At 39.8% G+C, this 24550-nt stretch overlaps 2 protein-coding genes and 2 pseudogenes across 2 annotated transcripts in view; all 4 read right to left on the minus strand.

Moving 5' to 3' along the window:
- Positions 1–947: 947 nt before the first annotated feature.
- Positions 948–5491, minus strand: LOC131316972 (putative calcium-transporting ATPase 13, plasma membrane-type; annotated as a pseudogene).
- A 1278-nt stretch (positions 5492–6769) lies between these two features.
- LOC131316797 (putative calcium-transporting ATPase 13, plasma membrane-type) lies at positions 6770–12353 on the minus strand (annotated as a pseudogene).
- A 1592-nt stretch (positions 12354–13945) lies between these two features.
- LOC131316779 (putative calcium-transporting ATPase 13, plasma membrane-type) overlaps positions 13946–24550 on the minus strand; it is a 116960-nt gene continuing 106355 nt past the window's right edge. Inside the window, exon 5 of the mRNA XM_058346227.1 lies at positions 13946–14095. The gene's annotated coding sequence lies outside the window, so the exon portion shown is untranslated. The remainder of the gene's footprint in view (positions 14096–24550) is intronic.
- On the minus strand, positions 14027–19692 carry LOC131316777 (putative calcium-transporting ATPase 13, plasma membrane-type). Its single transcript, XM_058346222.1, has 3 exons — positions 19081–19692; positions 17130–17463; positions 14027–16318 (listed from the first exon to the last, which is right to left on the minus strand). The coding sequence occupies exons 1-3, from the start codon at positions 19617–19619 to the stop codon at positions 14123–14125; spliced, it is 3069 nt and encodes a 1022-aa protein (XP_058202205.1). The 5' UTR covers positions 19620–19692; the 3' UTR covers positions 14027–14122.

The raw sequence follows: 24550 nt of genomic DNA on the forward strand, positions 1-24550 counted from the left end.
TTGTTTTGTCTATACTAAAAAAATCACGTTTGTTAGTTTTGTGCCTCAGTTTTTTGGTTTTTCAATTTGTTCTAACAATTTTTCGTCTTTGGTGTGATTTTTTTTTATAATACTTTTGGTAGTAAATTTTTGAACTCCCCTCATCAAACGAATGATGAAACCAGATAGTATATTGTGACTTGTGAGTTTAAACGAAGAATTCAAAAAAGACGTAACGACTAAAAATCAAAAATTTTGGAAGAACAGGGAAGTCAATGGTATAAAGATAAAAGATAACAGACTTTGAAATATCTTTGGAATATATTTAAAGACCAATTTGAAGAAGATTTTTTTTATAAATATGGAAAACAAAAAACATACTTCTAAATCGCTTATATCTAAAATTACACTTTTTTTTTACAGTGAACTAACCTTGCGAGACGGATGGAGTACCTTTTTTTTTTGCGATGAAAACCTCTTTGGGCCTCTTTAGATATGGTTATCGGGACGCATCCTAGAAAATTGTAGGTACATAATACAAGTCAACCATCGAATATCAATGTTCAGTACTCAACTATTTCATATGCGTCAATTTTCATCCAGAAGGTGATCTTTCAAAAATTATTTGGTGGTAATGTGGTACCACGTGACGGTCAAGGTGCCCCAGCAACCTGATCCACTCCACACATTGGCGAACCGACCTTGGGGCATGCAGGGTCAAAAGAAAAGAAGTGCACTCAATTCATTGGTGTTGTTCCAGGTGGACAATAGTATACATCTGTTTGGTTGCTTGTATACCACAGTTGCGAGTCAAAAGAAAAAATAAGAACCTTCGCGGAACGGGACCTTACCGTGCTCTAGGTTTCTAGTTTCTATCCAAGTCGGAAACATAGACTGCTATTGTTGTAAAGAATAAGGAAAAGATGCTACGATAAATGTTCCAATAAATATTACGTACATAGCTGATACTGGAACAAAGTCATTTCTTAATAATATGTTGTACCATTTATTATTTCTCCAGTTCCATAACAAAGAGATGTATTATTTCTCCAGTAATGCCCGAAAACTAGGCCTTAGTCGCCTCGACCAGGCAACGAGTAGCGAGTACTCGCCGAGTATTTCCGAGTTTTAGAGTACTGATAAAATAAACCAATTCTTTACGCATCAAAGAACTTGAACTCCCCTTAGAAAAACTACCGACACCTATGACATAATCAAACAACAAAAACCTAACTGATCTTATTCACACAGCTTCTGAATTCCCCAATTTGAGATAGCTGAGAAATGGCTTCTCTGGAGCAGGAATCCATTTGACAGTCCATCCAATGGGCCAAGAAACTGAAGCAAACCCAACACAAACTCCCCACTGCCACCAATTCAACCTCTCCGTATCCGCAAATTTCTTCAAGAACTCCACCATCACCACCTGAAGCACAATCGTCACCCAAACAATCACCAAAAACAACTTACTCTTGTGGATTCCTTCAAACACATTCTTCTTCTCGAGTTTCCTCGCGTTGAATTCGTTAAACACTTGACACAGCACGAAGACATTGAAGATCATGGTGTCATTGACTTTCGAGCTCACATTGAAGATAGCTTCGCCTTTGAATTGTAACGTAAGTAGGACCGCGATTTGATAAGCTGCCTGAGAGAGTAAGTTCCTCCACATAACGTTGGTTATGAGAGGCTTTGTTCGACCCACTGGTGGTTTCTCCATCAGCTCCTTTGAGGGTTTTTTCAGTGGCTAAAGCCAATGCTCCCAATGTGTCCATAATCAAGTTAACCCATAACAATTGAACAGCGGAAAGTGGGACCTCTCCAGCTGAGACCGCGGCGACAAAGTTGATGACGAGGGCAGCAACATTCACAGTGAGCTGGAACTGAATGAACTTCTGAATGTTGGTGTAAACACGTCTCCCCCACCTTAAAACAGTGGCCACGGACCCAAAATTGTCGTCCAAAATGACAATGTCGGAGCTCTCTTTCGCCACTTTGGTCCCCTGTATCCCCATCGAAAGGCCTATATCGGCTTCTTTCAGTGCTGGCGCATCGTTGGTTCCATCCCCAGTAACCGCCACAACGTGCCCTTTTTGTCTCAGGCATTGCACCATTAAGAGTTTGTCAAATGGAGACGATCTCGCCATCACGCAGATTTTGTCGACCTTCTCCATTCGTTCCTCCGGTGTGTAGTTCCTGAATTCCACCCCTTCTACCACTGCTCCACTTTTCATGTCCTGGTTAGTCTTGAGTATCCCACATTCGGTTGCTATCGCTCTAGCCGTGAAAATATTGTCACCTGTGATCATTTTCACGTTCACTCCTGCATATTGACACTCTTCCACGGCTTTTTTCACACCCGGGCGGCATGGATCCTTCAAACCAACTAGCCCCAAAAGGGTTAAACAGTTTTCCTCTATATGGATTTTTCCCTCTTCATTTTCTTTTTCTGGAACTTGCTTGTGGGCAAATACTAGCAGCCATACCTTGGATTATTTGATCAAATTTCTTCCTTTCAAAATCATCCAAAACCTTGATGTTTCCAGAGACATCGTAGTAATTCGAGCACATTGCCAGTACCATCTCTGCTGCCCCTTTCCAGTGCACATTCGTCGTGTTTTCACCCTTCTTCCTCATCAAAACACCACTTCTTTTCTTCGTCGAGTTGAATGCTTCAACATGTACAATCTCACAACTCTGATTGAGTCCCTCCATATCCAAGTTCAGTTCCAAAACAGCCCAAGAAAGAATTGCCTTTTCCGTAGGGCTACCAGAGAACTCAAATTCGGACCCTGAAATGGACTTGTAAACCGAACCAGTCGTGTTCAAGCCAACACCTTGGTGGAGTAATTCAACAACACTGGTTGCAAGAGAAGAGGAACCATTTTCATTTACAAAGTCCTGGCCAAGCCAGAATTTTGTCACCTTCATCTGGTTAAGTGTGAGGGTTCCGGTTTTGTCAGTGCAAATAGTGGTAGCCGAATCCATTGTTTCGCAAGCAGAGAGCTTGCGAACCATGGCGTTGTCACTCATCATCCGCTTCATCGAATAAGCCAGAGTGAGAGTCACAGCCAGAGGCAACCCTTCTGGAATTGCGACGACCACTATAGTCACCGCAGCAGCTATGATTGCTACGACAGAGTTTATGATGTCGTCTGCTTTGGTCTTGCTGCCGGTGTACTCTGTGTTCCCATTTTCATCTTGTGTGTTTCCGGTGAAGTACCGGATGAGTAAGACGACGAGGACCAGGAAAGCGACGAGTAAACCGACTTTCCCGATGGAGGAGGTGAGTGTGTTGAGCCTGGATTGTAGCGGGGTTTCTTCGTTGGAGTCGTTGCTGATTGTGCTCATCATTTCTCCCCATGTTGTGTTCATTCCGACTGAGGTGACTAACATCCGACCAAACCCATCAGCTACCTGTTGGAAATTCAGGGACTAATTAAGTTGTTGAATTGTACACAAAGTATCTTAGACTAATCATGGAGAATCTGAGCACTCTCTTTCCTACTCAGCCGATCACTCTCTCTCCTCTTTCTAGACCTCTAAATCCTAGCCGTCAAAAACACGTTAACCAAAAATTTCTCGTGTCTCATGATAACCATCTTTTCTTACACAAGGCCAGTACACATACACACACTTCCCACTACAAACCCGTGTCTTGTTGGGATATATATATATATAACACAGATGTTGCATGATCTATGAACAGGAAACTAGCAATACTTTGAGGCAAAATATAGTGAAATTAGAGATATGCAAATAGTTGTGAGGCCGATTAGAGTCACGATCCAAACAAACACAGAGATAATACCTATATGTCATGTAATTCTAGTCCACTAATTCATTCTGGATGAACCATAGCACATATCCAAGTCAATTTTTTTTTTTTTTTTTTTTGTGGATAAATTTGTGTTTTTGTCCTTTCTCTTTAAGTAGAGCAACAGCTCTTCATTGTAGTTGGAAGTTTAGAACACAGTTATGTTGTTTAGTTAAAGACAATTTAAAGTAAAGATGTGTCATCAGGGGCGGAACCAAGATTTTTAATTAGTGGAGTCAAAAATTATACTCATATCCGACTAATTTTACTTAGTAATCGAAACAAATAATTAAATCAAGAGGTTAATCAAAAAGAGTAGATATGTAATGATCTTTGCGCTTTTGCTTTGTAATCCACGAGGTAAGACTTTCCATATATTGGAAACAATGCATCATAATCTCATCTGTAATGCTCTCAACTCATGAGGAGAAGAGAATGCTTGAGAATTTATATCGTATCTGGTGTTTGAATCTCGTTGGTGCAGTTTAAAATTTTTTGCCGGGTTAAAATAGCAAAATTTTTTGTGGGGCAGTTTAAGCTTTTAAAATTGTTAACGAAGTGGATTTGACTAAAATAAGATGGAAGGCTTCATTCTTAATCAATTTCGAGTACCTTGGTGCCAGAGAACAAGAATGGATTCTGTGTAAGATCAACTTCAACGTGGTCACTTTCCCCTGTCATGCTGGATTCATCTACTAGCAATGAGTGCCCGTCAATGAACAACCCATAGGCCGGAACTTGATGACCAATCTTCAAGCAAACGACGTCTCCCACGACGATCTTGAAAATGGAAACTTGTTGCCGCCTTCCATTTCTCACGACGTCGACTTGGATGTTGTTGCTTACTTTGGATAACTTGATGAACTGTCTGTTCTGCCTAAAGTTGCTTAGTGCTGAGACTGCTATGACCAAAAGGACTGCAACAAAAATGCTTCCTCCGTCGTACTTGTTAGGATTTAGAGTAGATGTTTATGTATTAGCACAAAAATGAAAACTTTCTCTAAGAAAAATAAGTGAAAGACAGCGTGTGGTGGGATCAATGAGAGAGACAAAAATTTGATGTTGTAAAGATGTACTCTGTCTCCTTTTTTAACAAGTTAGATAGTGTAACATTTTTTTTGAAAGGCTTAAGATAGTGGAACATAACTTGGATAAAGCAACTCGTCAATCAAACATGTCTAATGTCTCCACGTAGCACGATGGGTGACAAACATAGAGACGTTACATAACTTGGATAATCATCTATAATGTATAGTAATGTGCATAAATGAGAGAGATTAAGGCGTACCGTGTGTCACGAATTTTAGTGTGTGCAAGTTGTAGAATGGTCCTTTATTTGAATTGACACAAACAAATGTTAGAACTAAAGCTCTGTTTGTTTCGATGTACAATATTTTTTTAGAAAACAAATATCAAACTTTTATTTTTCGGTATTTGATTGACACTTGAAAAATATTGTACTTCAATAGCCCTATGGGAATTTAGTTTCACTTTTAGAGTTTTCAACTTAGCTGCTTTTTCAGCATAAAAGACCTCGAAAAGCCAACTTTTAAAAGCAGTGGGGTTCGCGCTAAATTACTGGAAACACACAAGGGATTGCACTTGTCCTTCAAATTAGTGAGACCTCTGCTATTCATTGATGTTATGTACAACTGCAGGTGGCTGCATATGACAAGACTCGGGGTAAGATGGCATTCTTTGATCCCTCAAGGTCTCAGGACTTTCTGTTCATTTCAGGCACAAAGGTACTTTCTGACTCGTAGTAGCACCAACTTATTTTTCTATCTGAAAGTGGCTAAAACACATCAAAAAACAAAAATTGGTTCCATGGAAATGCCTTGGGCTGCCTTTGGATTTACAGGTTTGAAACTAATGGATTTTGCATCACTTATTCACTTTGTATTTGTATCCACTAAATCATTTGTAAGTCTCCATTTCAAAATGGATTGCAGAGATTTAGATTGTCTAATTTGAAATGACTTCGACTAGAGTTAGTTGAATCTCTCTACCTTAGTAATCTACCTTTACTTTGCATGAATTTCAGCAAAATGCATCTTTTCTATCTGTGTGCAATCATCTACTTAATAATTATCAGTCTACATCCAGTAGGTAATCTTCCTCCATTTTGATTAAGGTAACCCTTCACTTCAAATCTGACCATGCAAACATAGCTTTCATTTTGATGAATCAACCTAACTGAAAAAGAAAAGAAGTGCACTACATTGGTGGTGTTACATGTAGACTCTATTACTCAACTGATTGGTTGCTTGAATACCCCACAGATGCGAGCGCTAGCAAAGAGCGGAGAGAACCCTCCGGATGGGTTTATGTGTCCCAGTGGTTGGAAGGTGTTGGTAGAATACTACAACAGTTTGGCTCCCACCGGTAATGGCAAAGTCGCTACACCTGTGCCTGCTTAGAATGATTTGCTGTATGATTATGTTACAGTTTGGGAGAAACTAAAGACTATATTCACTCTCCATTGGGTTATTTGTTCAAAGGTACGTTAAGATTCAGCGTCCAGCTCTTGAATAAATCATGAGGCAGATTTGTCCTTGTAGCTGTCATTAGAGCTCCAAAGATGGCAGCTTGAAATTGTGCACTGTATCATATTTTGATAGTGCTTTTACGGGGATATGTTGAGTGATATATATCTTGTTCTCCTGTTCTTCGGTCGTTTTTCCTCTTGTTGTTTGGGTAGATGTAATTCATAGTGGAACACTAGATCTGGAGATCACTCAGAGGACCGCCTCATTGACCAGGTTAATCCAGATCTTTTCTGAACATACTCTGCTTACAAGAAAACTGCCAACACACGTGAGATACCAGATACCCATGAGGTTTTTGATCTAATAATACCAAAGACCTAACTGATCTTGTAGACAGATTTAGGGTTAACATAGGACATTTCACTCCCAAATCCCAATGCCAAGCAGCAACCTCTTAGGCTAAAAAGCAGAGACACAAATAACATAGGGCAAGCAGAACATGAAATAAAATTCTGAAATAGTACTCCCAGTTAAGTAAGAGAAGCCAGAGATCCCAACAAATGAGTACCCAATGAAAACCAACACAAATGGAATTCATAAAGACAAAAAAGAAAGAAAAAACACTATCCTAGAAAGATGCAAAAAGCTACGTAAAAGGAGAAAACAATCCACAAAGAGAGAGGAGAACATAACACTAAAACAGAGAGAAAAAAAGAACCTCCTATTCCTTTTTCACCATCGAGTGGCGGTCCCGGTAGCTCTGTTGCTTTGTCGTCTGAATAGACTCCAAAGTTGCGGGACACACTTCGTCTTTCCGAACAAAACTCCAATGGCATCAAAGGGAAAGTTGTATAAGGGAGGAGTAGAACCTCCTCACCTCTGTTGCTTTGTCATCTCTGTTGCTTTGTCGTCTGAATAGACTCCAAAGTTGCGGGACACACTTCGTCTTTCCGAACATAACTCCAATGGCATCAAAGGGAAAGTTGTATAAGGGAGGAGTAGAACCTCCTCACCGGAGTTGGTGGGGGATGCCGGATCTAACTCCAACGGCATCGAACAGAAAGATGTTTGAGGTAGGGGTGGACCCTCGTCGCCGGAGTTGGTGGTGGAGGCCAGATCTAACTCCGGAGGCACAACCCCCTCTCCTAAATGAAACAGTTTCTCGGGAACAGGAATCCACTTGACAACCCACCCAAGTGGCCAAGAAACTGAAGCAAACCCAATACAAACTCCCCACTGCCACCAAGTCAACCTTTCCGTATCCGCAAAATTCCTCAAGAACTCCACCATCACCACCTGAAGCACAATCGTCACCCCAACAATCACCAAAAACCACTTACTCTTATGAATTCCTTCAAACACATTCTTCTTATCAAGTTTCCTTGCGTTGAATTCGTTGAACACTTGACACAGTACGAAAGCCTTGAAGATCATAGTGTCATTGACTTCCGAACTCACTTTGAAAATCGTTTAGCCTTTGAATTGTAAGGTAAGCATCACGGCAGTTTGGTAAAAGGCCTGGCAGAGTAGGTTCCTCCACATAATGTTGGTCATAAGTGGCTTTGTTTGACCCACTGGTGGTTTCTCCATTAGCTCATTTGTGGGCTTTCCAGTGGCTAAAGCTAAAGCACCCAAAGTGTCCATAATCAAGTTGAGCCATAACAATTGGAGGGCAGAAAGCGGGACCTCTCCGGCTGAAATCGCCACCACAAAGTTGATGACAAGGGCAGCAACGTTCACAGTGAGCTGAAATTGAATGAATTTCTGAATGTTGGTATAAACACATCTCCCCAACCTTAAAACAGTGGCCATAGACTCGAAATTGTCGTCTAAGATGACAATGTCGGAGCTCTCTTTCGCCACTTCGGCGGTCCCCTCTATTCCAATTGAAAGGCCTATGTTGGCTTTTTTTAGTGCTGCTGTGTCATCGTTTCCATCCCCAGTTACCGCTACCATGTGCCCTTTTTGCCTCAAGCACTGTACCATTAGGAGTTTGTCGACTGGAGAAGATCTCGCCATCACGTAGATTTGGGGATTTGGTCGACCTTCTCCATCCGTTCCTCCGGTGTGTAGTTCCTGAATTCCACCCCTTCTACCACTGCTCCACTTTTCATGTCCTGGTTAGGCTTGAGTATCCCACATTCGGTTGCTATTGCTCTAGCCGTGAAAATTTTGTCGCCGGTGATCATTTTCACGTTCACTCCCGCGTATTGACACTCTTCCACGGCTTTTTTCACACCTGGGCGACACGGATCCTTCAAACCAACTAGCCCCAAAAGTGCTAAACAGTTTTCCTCTAAATGGATTTTTCCTTTTCTTGTTTGGAACTTGCTGGTGTGCAAAAGCAATGCACCGTAGGCTACTAGCAGCCATACCTTGGATTATTTGATCAAATTTCTTCCTGTGTGGCCCGTGATCCTTGATCAGAATCCTTCCTTTGCTAGTGCTAGGGTCGCCTAGCCTTTTCACCTTAACCCGCACAGTGAACACACGACTAAGACCTGGCCAGGGTTGCCCGGCAAGGCTCTTAGGCGAGAGGATGAGAATGTGCAGAGAATAAAGCCAGAGACTAGGGTTTAGGGATTGAGTGATGTCTACCTCTTAGGGTTGTGATCCTTCAGTATTTATAGAGTCTCATTGGCTTGCTCTCCAAGTACGATCATGTGCCTTGCACGAGCCGTGTGATGCCATCATGACATCACCGAGTAGATCTGGTAACCGTTTTGGTGTGAGCTGGTACCCCCATGTGCGCTCGTCGTTATCCTTTGGTGTAACTGTTTCAACTCGTGAGAGAGCACGTGACTGGTTGATCTCCTCACTTTGCCAAGCCTAGTAGGCGACCCATGAAGAGAACCCAACAATGGAACTACCTTCCTGAAGGTGGCCGAGCCCGAATAACACTCACTTGGGTTACCGCATAACCTTGACATAAACCGAGTCGTCTCGTCCGCAGGTGGCCGAACCCAGAAGATATTCCGCTGGGTTGGGCAATGGTTCGGAGGTGACATAGTCCATTTCCGAACCTTAGTTGTAGCCAAACTCAGAACTCCGTGCGGCCATCATTCTTGGTCTCGGCCTCGGTCCCAGCCCACTTGCCAATGGGCTCAGGCCATTTGGTTTGGTCCATTACACTTCCTTTCAAAATCATTTAAAACCTTGATGTTTCCAGAGACATCGAAGTAATTCGAGCACATTGCCAGTACCATCTCTGCTGACCCTTTCCAGTGCACATTCATCGTGTTTTCACCTTTCTTCCTCATCAAAACACCACTTCTTTTCTTCGTTGAGTTGAATGCTTCAACATGTACAATCTCACAACTCTGCTTAAGTCCGTCCATATCCAAGTTCAGTTTTGAAACAGCCCAAGAAAGAATCGCCTTTTCTGTTGGGCTGCCAGAGAACCCAAACTCATACCCTGAAACGGTCTTACAAACCAAACCAGTTGTGTTCAAACTAGGGGTGGCAAACGGGCGGGTTTGGGTCAAATTGGGTAAGTTGTTAGTGGGTTGGGTCTTTAATGGGTCATTGACCCATTTAGATCCATTAACTATGAGTCTAATTATCCATACCCAACCCGACCCATTTATTTTAAAGCAAACCCGACCCGCCCATTAACCCAATTACATATATACTAAAAATTATGATTGAAAAATTAGAAAAGTAAAAAAAAATTATGATCGAAACTCATAAATTTTTTCAAAAAGACGATAATAAGTAATTTTTTTTGTCTTATTGATTTTTTTTTGTCTTTATTCAAAAAATTCTAAGTTTCGATCAAATTTTTTTACTTTTCCGATTCCTCTCATCAAAACAAATTAATAAGTCACAAAAAGATGACAAAAAACAAAAAAAATGAAAAAAAAATTTGAATAAGAACAAAAAAAATAAGTCAATTTTTTAATCCAAACCCTTTGCGGGACTACCATGAGAGAAATTTATTCATGGCGGAGCACAATTTCACGGGTCCATTCGCGCAATTAATGAATGAGATGTGTTTTCAATTTTGACTGGTCAAAATAATTGTTACCGGTCACAATTGATTTTTAATTTGGACCAGCGGGGGAGAGAGAGAGAGAAAGAGAGAAGGGGGGCGGGGGGAGAGAGAGAGAGAGGGAAAAGAGAGGCGCGGGGGAGGGAGAGAGAGAGAGAGAGAGAGAGAGAGAGGCGCGGGGGGGGGGGGGGGGGGCGAGAGAGAGAGAGGCGCGGGGGGGGTCGAGAGAGAGAGAGGGGGGGGGGGGAAAGAGACCAGCGGGGGAGAGAGAGAGAGAGAGAGAGAGGGGGGGGGGGGGGGGGGGGGGGGCAGGGGGGAGAGAGAGAGGGAAAAGAAACCAATTGATGGGTTTGGGTTTGGAAAAGAGACCAATTAAGAGATGAAATTTGGTGGGTTACTTTCATTGCCCATTGGGTCATTTAAGTTGACCCAATTGATGCCCAATTATGACCCAACTAATACTGGGTTAGTTGGGTTTGAACCCATTCTTATCCAACTAATAAATGGGTTGGGTTGGGTCTATTTTCTAGTTGATGGGTCTGGGTTTGTTAATGGGTCTGGGTTCAATTTGCCACCCCTAGTTCAAACCGATACCTTGGTGGAGTAATTCAACTACACTGCTTGCAATAGAAGAGGAACTGTTTTCGCTAATAGAATCCTGGCCAAGCCAGAACTCTGTTACCTTCATTTGGTTAAGAGTAAGCATTCCGGTTTTGTCCGTGCAAATAGTGGTAGCCGAACCAATTGTTTCGCAAGCGGAGAGCTTGCGAATCATGGCATGATCACTCATCATCTGCCTCCTCGAATAAGCTAAAGTTAGAGTCACAGCCAAGGGCAACCTTTCTGGGATTGCGACGTCCACTACAGTTACAGCAGCAGCTATGATTGCGACAGCAGAGTTTATGATGTTGCTGGCTTTGGTTTTGCTGCCATTGTACTCTGTGTTCCAGTTCTCGTCCTTTGTGTTTCCGGTGAAGTACTCGATTAGTAAGATGACAAAGACTCAGAACGCAATGGATAAACCAACTTTTTTGAGTAATGAGTGAGTTTCTTGAGTCGAAATTTTAGAGGGGTTTGTTCATTGGAGTCCATGCTGATTGTGCTCAAGCTTTCTCCCCAGGTTGTGTTCATTCCGATTGAGGTGACTAGCATTCGACCACACCCATCAGTTACCTGTTGGAAATTCATACTCCGAAGGATTTTAGGCTATGTGTCATGGAAGGCTTCGATCTTACAAAATTTGGAATACCTTGGTGCCAGATAACAAGAATGGATTCTGTGTAAAGATCAACTTCTACATGGTTGCTTTCTCTAGTTATGCTTGATTCTTCTACTAGCATCGAGTGCCCGTCGATGAACAATCCGTCGGCTGGAACTTGGTCTCCGATCTCCAAGTAAACATCTCCTACAACAATATCGAAAATGGAAACTTGCTGCCGCCTTCTGCTTCTCACGACGTCGAATTGGATTTTGCTGATTTCTCTAGATAACTTGACAAGCTGTTTGTTTTTCCTGAAGTTGCGTATTGCGGCGATTGCTATGCCTGGAAGGACTGCAACAACTATGCTTCCTCCATCATACCTATTAGGATTTAGATAGATTTTCGAAGGAACAAATTATAGGCCAGAAAACAAAGAATCTTAAACCTTCAATAATACGTACCATCCTTCTCCCAAGCCATTTTCCTTGATGCCAAATCCAAGTGAAAGTGCTGCAAATACTAGAAGTATCAAAGCAGTGGGATTTCTCAGAGCCTGGAACACAAAATAGAAGAGATTATTGGCAGGCAGGCTTGGGCAAGTATTCTATCCAAACGCTTGGTTTCGTCGCGAGACATCCTCAGCATCTCCATCAATCCCACCATCCAAGTTTGTTTTCAGATGAGAAGCAAGACCCTCAACTCCATTATATTTCCCAAGCTGGCCCAGATTTCTCTTCTTCACGACATGGGTGAGGACTGGTCGATCAATTGTGGGAAAATGGGGGTGCGGCTCCATGATCTTGATAACAACTCTGTTTGAGTGAACACGGGAGGAGAAGGCCCTTGAACAATAGATGGTAGAGAATACCATGTGCCATCTCTCTCTCTCTCTCTCTCTCTAAATTAAACTACTGCAAATGTGATGAGTTGCGATGGTATCTGCATCTCCTGTGGGTATTTATAGAAAGAGTGCCACAGACATAAGTAGGGGAATGTACGTACGCTGATCCGCGTATGACGCGTGTTGACGTATCACACCCGCCAAATCATTTCCTCGAAAAGGTAAAAGTAGAGTGGGACAGATGAAAGCACTTTCCTAGCTCATTGCTCAATCCAATTTCGTGAAATCCTTTTCTTTTGGAAAGTTCGGTTGCCGACATAAGCAACGGAGTGTTGTATCAGGAAAACTTTTTTTACGGACGGCTCCGTGAACTGAGCTTTATGGAGGAGCCCAATTTTGTGCGTCCAAAGGTACTTTGGGCGATTCGGATTACAAATCAATTTCGATTGTCGTAATAGGCGGGCGAGATTGTGCGGAGCCGTGAATAATTTATCTCTCGCGTTGTTTATTCTTTTTTTTCTTTAAGTCAAACAATTGTTTATACCCGTTTTTGGTACCAAACCTCAGATCAGCGCTAGAGGGCTATTTAATTAAGTATTAATTAAATTGGCCCGATATTCATTGTTTTTTCGGGCTAAAAATTAATGGGCTACACTAATTTTGTGATTTGAAATAAGGTCAAATTTATTAAAATCCAAGTGAAGTGAGATGCACCGAATAATCTTGCCTTTGGAAGCCTCATCCCACGAAAAGGGGAAGTTGGGTACACGTTTTTCCGAAAGAATATTGAAAGGCCATTTGAATAGTTTTTTTTTTTTTTTTTGAATCGCATTTGAATAGTTAAATGGCCCCATTTGCTTGTATTTAAGGAGTGGGATGTTAAATAACTACCTTTTGGTGCCCCATGATCAAGCTCAACTTCTGTAACCGCTTGTAACCGCCAACGTAAACAAAGGAGGACCAACATGGGACACTTGTCTATGCATGGTGAAAGTGGGAAATCTGATTCAGACCTGAAGCAGTTTGTTTTTCATTTATAAAAATACCAATTTGGAAGATGAAAAACGGGTCCAGCATCATTCAAAGCTCAATATTTCAACAAACTTTCCTACTTTTAACAAAATAGGCATATCCAAGTGAAAAGAATGACATGTTTCGTAAAGCGGAAAAATAACAACCTTAACGGAACGGGGCCTTACGCTCTTGATTTCAAATTTCTAACTTTCTATCCAAGTAAGAAACATAGACTGCTATTGTTGTAAAGAGTAAGGAAAAGATGCTATGATAAATATTCCAATAAATACTAGAGCTGATACTGAAACCAAATCATTTCTTCATAATAATATGTTGTACTCCCTCCGTTCCTTTTTTTGTGTCCAGTATTTCATTTTGGACTGTCCCTTAATAAGTATCCATTTTGTAAAGTTAGAGGGGTAAAAGTTGGTGCATTGTCTATTTTGTCCCTAAAAGTAGATTTCATTTTGAAAAGTTAGTGAGTAAAAGTGTAATGATAATGGATAAGTAGGGAAAGTGGAGGAAAAAGTTATGTGAAAGGTGTAATGATGATGTCTTTTTAATAAGTTGGAGTTACGAAGCAGGACACTTAAAAAGGGACGGAGGGAGTACGATTTATTATTTCTCCAGTTCCATAACAAAGAGATTTATTGTTCTATATATAAAATAAACCAATTCTTTACACATCAAAGAATTTGAACTCCCCTAAGAAAAACTACCGACCCCGACGATATAAGGCTCGATTTGATTTGGTTTGGTTTAACTATGAGTCTACAACATAACCAAAAACCTAATTGATCACAGCTTTTGAATTCCCCAATTTGAGATAGCTGAAAAATGGCTTTTCTGGAACAGGAATCCATTTGACAGTCCATCCAATAGGCCAAGAAACTGAAGCAAATCCAACGCAAACTCCCCACTGCCACCAATTCAACCTCTCCGTATCCGCAAATTTCTTCAAGAACTCCACCATCACCACCTGAAGCACAATCGTCACCCCAACAATCACCAAAAACAACTTGCTCTTGTGAATTCCCTCAAACACATTCTTCTTCTCGAGTTTCCTTGCGTTGAATTCGTTGAACACTTGACACAGCACGAAGACATTGAAGATCATGGTGTCGTTGACTTTCGAGCTCACGTTGAGGATCGCTTCGCCTTTGAATTGTAACGTAAGCAAGATCGCGATTTGATAAGCTGCCTGAGAGAGCAAGTTCCTCCACATAACGTTGGTTATGAGAGGCTTTGTTCTTCCCACTGGTGGTTTCTCCATTAGCTCCTTTGTGGGTTTTTCAGTAGCTAAAGCCAATGCTCCCAATGTGTCCATAATCAAGTTAACCCATAACAATTGAACCGCGGAAAGTGGGACCTCTCCGGCAGAAACCGCGGCGACAAAGTTTATGACAAGGGCAGCGACATTCACAGTGAGCTGGAACTGAATGAACTTCTGAATGTTGGTGTAAACACATCTCCCCCACCTTAAAACAGTGGCCACGGACCCGAAATTGTCGTCTAAAATGACAATGTCGGAGCTTTCTTTTGCCACTTCAGTCCCCTGTATCCCCATCGAAAGGCCTATATCGGCTTCTTTCAGTGCTGGCGCGTCGTTGGTTCCATCCCCAGTGACCGCCACCACGTGCGCTTTTTGTCTCAGGCATTGCACCATTAGGAGTTTGTCGAATGGAGAAGATCTCGCCATCACGCAGATTTTGTCGACCTTCTCCATTCGTTCCTCCGGTGTGTAGTTCCTAAATTCCACCCCTTCTACCACTGCTCCACTTTCCATGTCCTGGTTGGGCTTGAGTATCCCACATTCGGTTGCTATTGCTCTAGCCGTGAAAATATTGTCGCCCGTGATCATTTTCACGTTCACTCCTGCATATTGACACTCTTCCACGGCTTTTTTCGCACCCGGGCGACACGGATCCTTCAAACCAACTAGCCCCAAAAGGGTTAAACAGTTTTCCTCCATATGAATTTTTCCTTCTTCATTTTCTTGTTCTGGAACTTGCTTGTGGGCGAATGCGATACATCGTAGGCTACTAGCAGCCATACCTTGGATTATTTGATCAAATTTCTTCCTTTCAAAATCATCCAAAACCTTGATGTTTCCAGAGACATCGTAGTAATTCGAGCACATTGCCAGTACCATCTCTGCTGCCCCTTTCCAGTGCACATTCGTTGTATTTTCACCCTTCTTCCTCATCAAAACGCCACTTCTTTTCTTTGTCGAGTTGAATGCTTCAACATGTACAATCTCACAACTCTGCTTGAGTCCCTCCATATCCAAGTTCAGTTCCAAAATAGCCCAAGAAAGAATCGCCTTTTCTGTAGGGCTACCAGAGAACTCAAATTCGGACCCTGAAATGGACTTGTAAACCGAACCAGTCGTGTTCAAACCAACACCCTGGTGGAGTAATTCAACAACACTGGTTGCGAGAGAAGAGGAACCATTTTCATTTACAAAGTCCTGGCCAAGCCAGAATTTTGTCACCTTCATCTGGTTAAGTGTGAGGGTTCCAGTTTTGTCCGTGCAAATAGTGGTAGCCGAACCCATTGTTTCGCAAGCAGAGAGTTTGCGAACCATGGCGTTGTCACTCATCATCCGCTTCATCGAATAAGCCAGAGTGAGAGTCACAGCCAGAGGCAACCCTTCTGGAATCGCGACAACCACTATAGTCACAGCAGCAGCTATGATTGCTACGACAGAGTTTATGATGTCGTCGGCTTTGGTCTTGCTGCCGGTGTACTCTGTGTTCCCATTTTCATCTTTTGTGTTTCCGGTGAAGTACCGGATGAGTAAGACAACGAGGACCAGGAAAGCGACGAGTAAACCGACTTTCCCGATGGATGAGGTGAGTGTGTTGAGCCTGGATTGTAGAGGGGTTTGTTCGTTGGAGTCGTTGCTGATTGTGCTCATCATTTCTCCCCATGTTGTGTTCATTCCGACTGAGGTGACTAACATCCGACCAAACCCATCAGCTACCTGTTGGAAATTCAGAGACTTATTAAGTCGTTGAATTGTATTCAAAGTATCTTAGACTAATCATGGAGAATTCGAGCACTCTCTTTCCTCTTTTTCGGCCTCTAAATCGTGGCCATCCAAAACAAGTTAGCCAAAAATTTCTCGTGTATCATGATAACCAAAAATTGTTGTGACGCTAATTAGAGTCACAATAAATCGCTATAAGAAATTTATACTCACTTTCCCTGCAGGGAGGTTATGACATAATACCTATCTGTCCTGTAAATTTAGTCCATTAATTCATTCTGGATGTACCATAGCACATATCCAAGTCAATTTTTTTTGATAAATTTGCTTTTGTCCTTGCTCTTTAAGAGCTCTTCATTGTAGTTGGAAGTTCGGAACACAGTTATGTTGTTTAGTAAAATATGATTTCAAGTCAAGACGTGTCATCAGGGGCGGAGCCAAGATTTTTAATTAGTGGAGTCAAAAATTATACTCATATCCAAGTATCCAACTAATTTTACTTAGTAATCGAAACAAATAATTAAATCAAGAGATTAATCAAAAAGAGTAGATATGTAATGATCTTTGCGCTTTTGCTTTGTAAATTGTAATCCACGAGGTAAGACTTTGCATATATTAGAGAAGAGAATGTTTTGAGAATTTATATCGTATCTGGTGTTTGAATCTCGTTGAGGCAGTTTAAAATTTTTTGTCAGGTTATAATAGCAAAAATTTTTGTGGGGCAGTTTAAGCTTTTAAAATTGTTAACGAAGTGGACTTGACTAAAATAAGATGGAAGGCTTCAATCTTAATCAATTGCGAGTACCTTGGTGCCAGAGAACAAGAATGGATTCTGTGTAAGATCAACTTCAACGTGGTCGCTTTCCCCTGTCATGCTGGATTCATCTACTAGCAACGAGTGCCCGTCAATGAACAACCCATCGGCTGGAACTTGATCACCAATCTTCAAGCAAACGACGTCTCCCACGACGATCTCGAAAATGGAAACTTGTTGCCGCCTTCCGTTTCTCACGACGTCGACTTGGATGTTGTTGCTTACTTTGGATAACTTGACGAACTGTCTGTTCTGCCTGAAGTTGCTCAGTGCTGAGACTGCTATGACCAGAAAGACTGCAACAAATATGCTTCCTCCGTCGTACCTGTTAGGATATTATAGTGGATGTTATGAATTAGCAAAAAATGAAATTTTTCTTCAAGAAAAATAATTGAAAGATAGCGTGTTGCGGGAACGATGAGAGAGACACGAAAAATTGATGTTGTAAAGATGTACTATGTCTCCTTTTTGAACAAATTAAGATTGTGGAACATAATTTGGATAAAGAAACTCGTCAATCAAACATGCCTGATGTCTCCACGTAGCACAATAGGGTAACAGACATAGAGCCATTATACAACAATTGCCAAAATATGGTGAATAGTACTCATAAAAATAATAATCTATAATGTATAGTAATGTGCATAAATGAAAGAGATTAAGTCGTACATACGTGTGTCACGAATTTTAGTGTGCGCAAATAGTAGAAAGGTCCTTTATTTGAATTGACACAAACAAATGTAAGAACTAATTTTCACATTCCTCTATTTGAACCAGGGCAAGCTTGCTTCTGCAATCGGCCTTGGCTGATTTTGCCTTTATTTGTTCTCGCTGCTCATACTAGAGCAACTGAGTTGTTCTTTTAAATATGTCACTTGGCTTATTTTTTTGTCCTTATTCAATTTTTTTTCGCATTTGTTAGTTTTTCGTCAATTTTTTGGGGATTATTACTTCCTCATGACGAGAGGAATCTAAAAAGTAAAAAATTACCATCGAAACCTTTTTTTTTAATAAAGACAAAAATAAGCCAATAAGCCAATTTTTTTGTCTTTATTCAAAAAAATTGGATTTCGATCGTAGTTTTTCACTTTTTAGATTCCTCTTATCATGAAGAAGCAATAATCTCCAAAAAATTGACAAAAAAAATTAACAAATGCGAAAAAAATTTAAATAAAGACAAAAAAATAAGCCAAGTGGCTTATTTAGAAGAACAATAAGCCGGCCTTGAAGTTATCTTCATATACTTAAAGTTTATTAATGGGATGATTTTACTTTCAAAAAGAAAAGCATGCAATCCTTTTTCTTTCTCTTTTTTTTATCCTTTTTTTTTTTTTTTTTTTTTGTCTTGGAGAAGATACATAAAAGTGGGTCAGAAAGTAAATAAAAGCTCTCAAAAGTCTTTAATAGTCTTACCAATACTTTTCAGATGAACAAGGGACATGCTCTGTATATTGTAGAAGACTTGAGAGTCACGTTTTGATTGATCTTCTATGAAGTAGTCTTGTCTTCTTATAAACTAATATGAAACCGGGGACACTGGGCCTAATGGTTGTATGGTAAAGAGCGGAAATTAACGCCTTTGTTTACAAAAGGTCTACGAACATAACTCTAGACACATTTGCATGCGTACGGGGTCCTTTCCAATGTATGTTTTAAAATGATGTTCTAACATTGCTCGCTTTTGAATGGAGTGGGAGGGGGTTTTAGTATAGATGTTCCTAATGTAAGCCGAAAAAACAAAAACTGAAATTATTTGCAAGATCACACTACAAAAAAAAAAAAGTATTTTTGGTAACGAGAAAAGTGGTGACGAAATTTAATTTTGTCACTAAATGAGTATATTGGTGACGAAAAAATAAATTCATCACTAATTTGACCAATGCTAAGAATCTAATGAAACAAACCAGAAAACTAAGAATCTTAAACCTCAAGCAATACGTACCATCCATCTTTCAGACCATGTTCCTTGATGCCAAATCCAAGTGAAAGTGCAGCACATACTAAAAGTATCAAAATGGTGGGATCTCTCAAGGCCTCCCACACGAAATACAACAAACTTTTCGCGGGCGGCCTTCGGTAAGTATTCGATCCAAACGCTTCGCTTCGTCGAGAAACATCCTCTAAGTCCCCGCTAATCCCGTTCTCCAAATTTGTTTCAAGACTGCAAGCCAGTCCCTCGACCCCGTCATACTTCCCAAGCTGGTCCAGGTTTTTTTGCTTCACGATTCCGACAAGGATCGAATGATCGATCTTCGGAAAGCAGGGGTGCGGTTCGAAAACATCGATAACAACTCTGGTTGATGAGACAAGGGATTTCTTTTTGGATTTTTTCAAGGGGGTGGTGGAGAAGGCCCTCGAGCAGTAGATGGCAGCGAATGCCATGTGCCATCGCTTTTGGTTGGGTTCAGTGAGCATGTTGGTGGGAAGAACAAGCATGGATCTCTCCAAGTTATCCAAGCTAGCTTGGAGTGGTGAAAACATGTTTTCAAAAACACAAAAAAAAAGTGATTTTTGACGTTTGTGTGGAAATGGAAGAGAGAAAAGGTAGCAAAAGGGAACTGTTCTGTTAGAGAAAGCAATGTGAAGAAGGATTTAGATCTTAGATTTCTCTCTCTGAATAGTGCAAAGGTCAGCGTTGGTGATTTTTGCAAGGGTTTAAGGGTTTAAGGAGTATTTATAGATGTTTGGCCGCGTAAAGTACGCCGTCAATTTATTGGTACGTACAAACAGTATACAAAATGTCTCCGCAACGGAGAGGAAGTTGCGGAAAAAAAAATAATTATAATTTTTAATTGCTAATACTATTTATATGCAATATGGATCTTTTTTTATAGATCTTAATGAGTTTTTTTAAACGATATTTTCAAAATCACCTGAAAGTAGATTGCAAGATATAATCAATTGAAAAGTGACACGGACTCCCAAAAGGGACTAAAGAATAGAGACGGATGAAGTAATTTTAAGGAAGAAAAATTATATGGGATAACAAAAAACATGAAAGTGTCTTTAACATTTCGGGACGGAAGGAGTATAGACTTTGTTTGGTTTTGAGTTTTGAGTAAGAGCGTGATAATTTTCGCTAGTTAAAAAAATTAGCGAAACTAATTAAAAATTTGCCTCCTTATAATTTTGATCTGGTATTTTATTGGATAATTTTTCTTTTTGTAATTTTTTTCTTACCTTTTGTCATAATCTTTGGAATTAATCAATTTTCTTGATAAAAGGAATAAAAAAATGTATAAAAAAAGGCCACCGAAGTTAAAAGAAATTCATGCAAGACGATAAATTAAAGACTTAAAAGTATCAAAAATACTAGTCGTTTGGCATTTTTACATCTTTAGTTAATTTTTTTTTATCTTTTCATCATAATTTTTTGATTTTTAGATTATTCTTATCGAGACGAATGATTAATTCAAAAAATTATATAAATCTCACTAAAATTCAAAAAAAGACGAAGAATGAGTATGGGTGTAATCGAGTTGTGAACAAATTGACCCAAGCACCCAATTAACAAAGGGTAAATTACTGAAATCTCCCCCAAGGATTCTTCAAATTACATATTGCTCTCTCACATTTGTCGTGATGTAGCCGCTAGGAGATTCGACCAAATCTGTTTGACATCATCAAACCCTAATCACAATTGAACAACACACTGTCCTTTTATAACTTGAGAAAATATTGCAGATGTGCGAAAATGGTCTTTTAATGGCTAAAAAAAGACAGGCTGGTTAGTTATAATTAGGATTTCATGGCGTCAGACAGATTCCATCGAACTTCTCAGCGGCTACACCACGACAAGGGAGTAATCTATTCTGAGACAGGGGGTATTTTGTGATTTCCCAAACATGAGGGGGGCAATATATAACTTATAAAAATTGTGGGGTGGTTTTGGTATTTTACCCATATAAAATTTGGAAGAATAGAATTTACACACTTTAAGAATCTTTTTAATGGTAGAATTAGAATCTTTTTGTTTTGATAGGCAAAACAAGGTAGAATTAGAATCTTTTACAGGGCCAAAGGGAAAGGGGAAGGGGAGAGGAAATGAGGTAACATAAAAATGCGTCTATCTTCTTTATTGCTTAGTAATTCATTCTTGCTTGTCTTTGGGTTGAAGGTATGACCCCCAAGTCAAAGTTTACGACGCGTGAGTCGACAAATGCTTAGAAGGTCGGTCACCTTGACCTTGCTCATCAGAAAACGGATAGCAGTTCCAACACTCTGTACCAAATCATTCTGTGATGTTTATCGTAAACTTTTTTTATGGAGGCGCTCAATTGCGCGAGTTCAAAAGTATTTTGAACGGTCCAGATTTTAAAAAAAAAAAAAAAACTAGTGAGAATAGTTTTAACTATTCTAGCGAATAGTTTAAAAAACAAAAACTATTCTAGAGAATAGTTTTTTTTTTTAAATCCGAACTGTTGATTGCAAAACGGACGGCTGAGATTGTGTGAATCCGTGAATAACTTGTTCACGGCCTCCGTCCTGAATAAGTTTCTCTCTCATCGTAAGTTTTTGTGTTGATCAGTTTTTGAACTTTTCCTTGGATATTTTCCATAATATTTGTATAAAAGTTATAATTTTTTACTTTTTTGATTTCTCTCTTCGAAACGAACCCATATCACATAAAAATTTAGCGTAAAACTAACAAACGCGAAAAAAAATTGAATAAAAACAAAACAAAAAATTTATGATACATAAGTTAAACACTAGCGTCTAGCCTAAATGGGACAAACATAAAAACAATGAGTTTTATGGTAGAAAGAAACAAGAAAGAATGGTACTATTGAAGGGATGGCATTTTCTAGTAAAAAAAATGGAGTAATGGATTGGCTTCTCATTTATTTTATATGAATTAACAATCCCAAGATTACTAGTCCCAGATTGAGTAATTCCTTGCTAATTAAAACTGGTTTGGAACATGTCCATGGCACATATTATCTCATTGGATTAATACCACCACACCTTTGTAATATTGTTTATATCCGTTTTTGCCACCAAACATTGGGTCAGCGCTGAAGGGCTATTTAATTAGGTATTAATTAAATTTGGCCGATTTTGATGAGTTTCTTAGACTAAACATCTCGAAATTCTTTGATGGGCATAAAAAAACAGGAATGCTACGCTTACAACATTCCATTACAACATGTATACAACATGCTGACGTGGCACCGGTTCCCACCAACTTAACTCCAATGCCAAAACCCAATGTATACATGATGTTGTATACATGTTGTAATGGAATGTTGTAAGCGTAGCATTCCTCATAAAAAAAATCATCTTGGTAGCAACCACCAAACCAATAGAACAAGCTAGGGTTAGCTCTACAGCTAGTCTACAAGCAAGCCAGCAAGGTAAGAAGGTCTATTACCGGCCAGCTCCGGACCGAAAAGACCTAACAGACTAATCCCTTATCTTGGATCAGAAATGCTAAAATTAATGGGCCACATTAATTTTGTGATTTGGAACACGACCCGATTAACTAAAATCCAAATGAAGCGAGATGCACCGGATAGTTTTCCATTAAAATTGATTTCCCTGGAGGAACAAGAAGTACTCCATTCTTCCAAAGGACCCCAAGCAAAACAAGTGGTCCATTTCTTTCCATGGACACGTGGGGTCGTAAATAATGAGCCTGGGCATATCGAATTTGTTCCTATAAAGGAGAAATGGCCCACGAGCAGTTAGGTTTTCATTTTCAAATGTGAATTGCATTGGACCAACTCTTTTATTTTCTTGTAATCGACCAACTCTTTTAACCCATTTTCATGGAGTTTGATTAGTTTTTACCATTACTTTTGTTCTTTCTTTTTCTACACGGTTAAGAAATTGATAAGTTCACTCTGTTGTGGCAACCATTGAACCATTTTTTTATTTTTTATCTTGTAAATTCCCTCGAACCATCCTAGAGCATCCGCAATGGTAATAATCAAAACCAATAATCAAAATGTGCCACGTCAGCATTTAATTATCCATTTAGTTCATAATCAAACTCAACAACCTCTACCTCCACATTGGTTATTTTTGCATCCCTAACCAAAAAACCCCCCACAATATAAAATCCATATTTGTCCAATCACAAACGAATTTCAATTACGCACCCGACCACACCAAATTATTCTTCTCGATGAGACGATTCCAATGTGGGGTGTTTTTGAGTTATTGAGTTTGGTTATTAAGTTTGGTTATTGAGTTTTGGTTATTGATAAAAGTTGTTAAGTTTGGTTATGGAATGAGTGAAATTTGATTATTTACTAAAAAACTTGTAACTTTGCTTATTACAATGTAGGGTGTTTTTTGAATATTGTTGTTAAGTTTAATTATCCAAACTCATTTGCTTATTACAATGTGGATACTCTTACTTGACCTACCAAAAAAAAGAAAATAAAAGAAAAACCCTCTAACCATCTCGTGGCTTTCCCTTTTAAGTCACACGGAATCGCTCTAATTTAGAAGTTAGATTCACGGTATTCAACCCTTCAGCGTTAGACACGACAAGTCTTGACACGCCCGTATTCAATCAACAAGCACCTACAAGCGTGTTCACGCCTTGCTCGGCGTCCGATGCTAAAAAACAGGAGTGCCCAACTCTGTATTACACATTTTGTAGGATTATATACCTGATCCATATTCAATTAGACAAAATGTACGAGTACCTAAATACATACATGGTCCATTTTTTTGTTCATATCAGATCAAACAAACAGACAAGTTCTTGGAAACTGAGGATTTGTTTGAGACAAAATATCCTGTAAGTTACCATATAAAACTGTTTTCCGCGGTTTCGTGCCTTCACCATTCCATACTCTAATTTATTAGTCAGTCATCGGATACTGTATTCTAGTAGTAATTTCACGGGTTGTTAATGGAATTTGTTTCTATGCTTTGCTGGTCAACTGAAGATTGCGTAACGTACGCTCAAAAGGAATGAGAAAATGGTTCAGATAAAAACAAAGAATCTCCCAACAATAAATTCATACCGAACATGGTAGATTCGTCGAAAAATTACTCGGTGCCTTTCGATACCGCATGAGCACCGTCACATGATATCTCAAAATCCTACAATTCCGCACAGTGGCGACAGCCCGAGAGACTAGATCACCTTCTTTAATTCTCCTGGCAAGGGTGGGTCACTTCAATCCAGTGGAATCCTAGAAAACTCTATTTACATGTGTTTGGTTTGATTGCCCATCAGTGTCGGCCCTGAGCAAGGCAATTGCCTTGGGCTCCCAAAATTTCGCTGAAATATATAAGGGTCTCAAAAATTATGAAGTATTCAATACCTATTGCTCTATGAAATTACATTTATTCGAAATGAGCATGTCAAATTAATGAAATTCGATTATAAAACCACAAATGTACTTTTGCCGCTAATAATTTTCCTTTTTCAAGTTGACCTTTTTTTTTTTTTT

The sequence above is a fragment of the Rhododendron vialii genome, chromosome 2a (assembly GCF_030253575.1).
Source record: "Rhododendron vialii isolate Sample 1 chromosome 2a, ASM3025357v1".
Classification (NCBI taxonomy): Eukaryota; Viridiplantae; Streptophyta; class Magnoliopsida; order Ericales; family Ericaceae; genus Rhododendron; species Rhododendron vialii.

Coding starts and splice junctions, on each gene's coding strand:
- LOC131316777 (XM_058346222.1), bottom strand. CDS start 19,619: ATGTTTTCACCACTCCAAGCTAGCTTGGATAACTTGGAGAGATCCATG. Junction 17,464..19,080: donor CATGGTCTGAAAGATGGATG/GTACGTATTGCT, acceptor ATATCCTAACAG/GTACGACGGAGGAAGCATAT. Junction 16,319..17,129: donor TCTTGTTCTCTGGCACCAAG/GTACTCGCAATT, acceptor AATTTCCAACAG/GTAGCTGATGGGTTTGGTCG.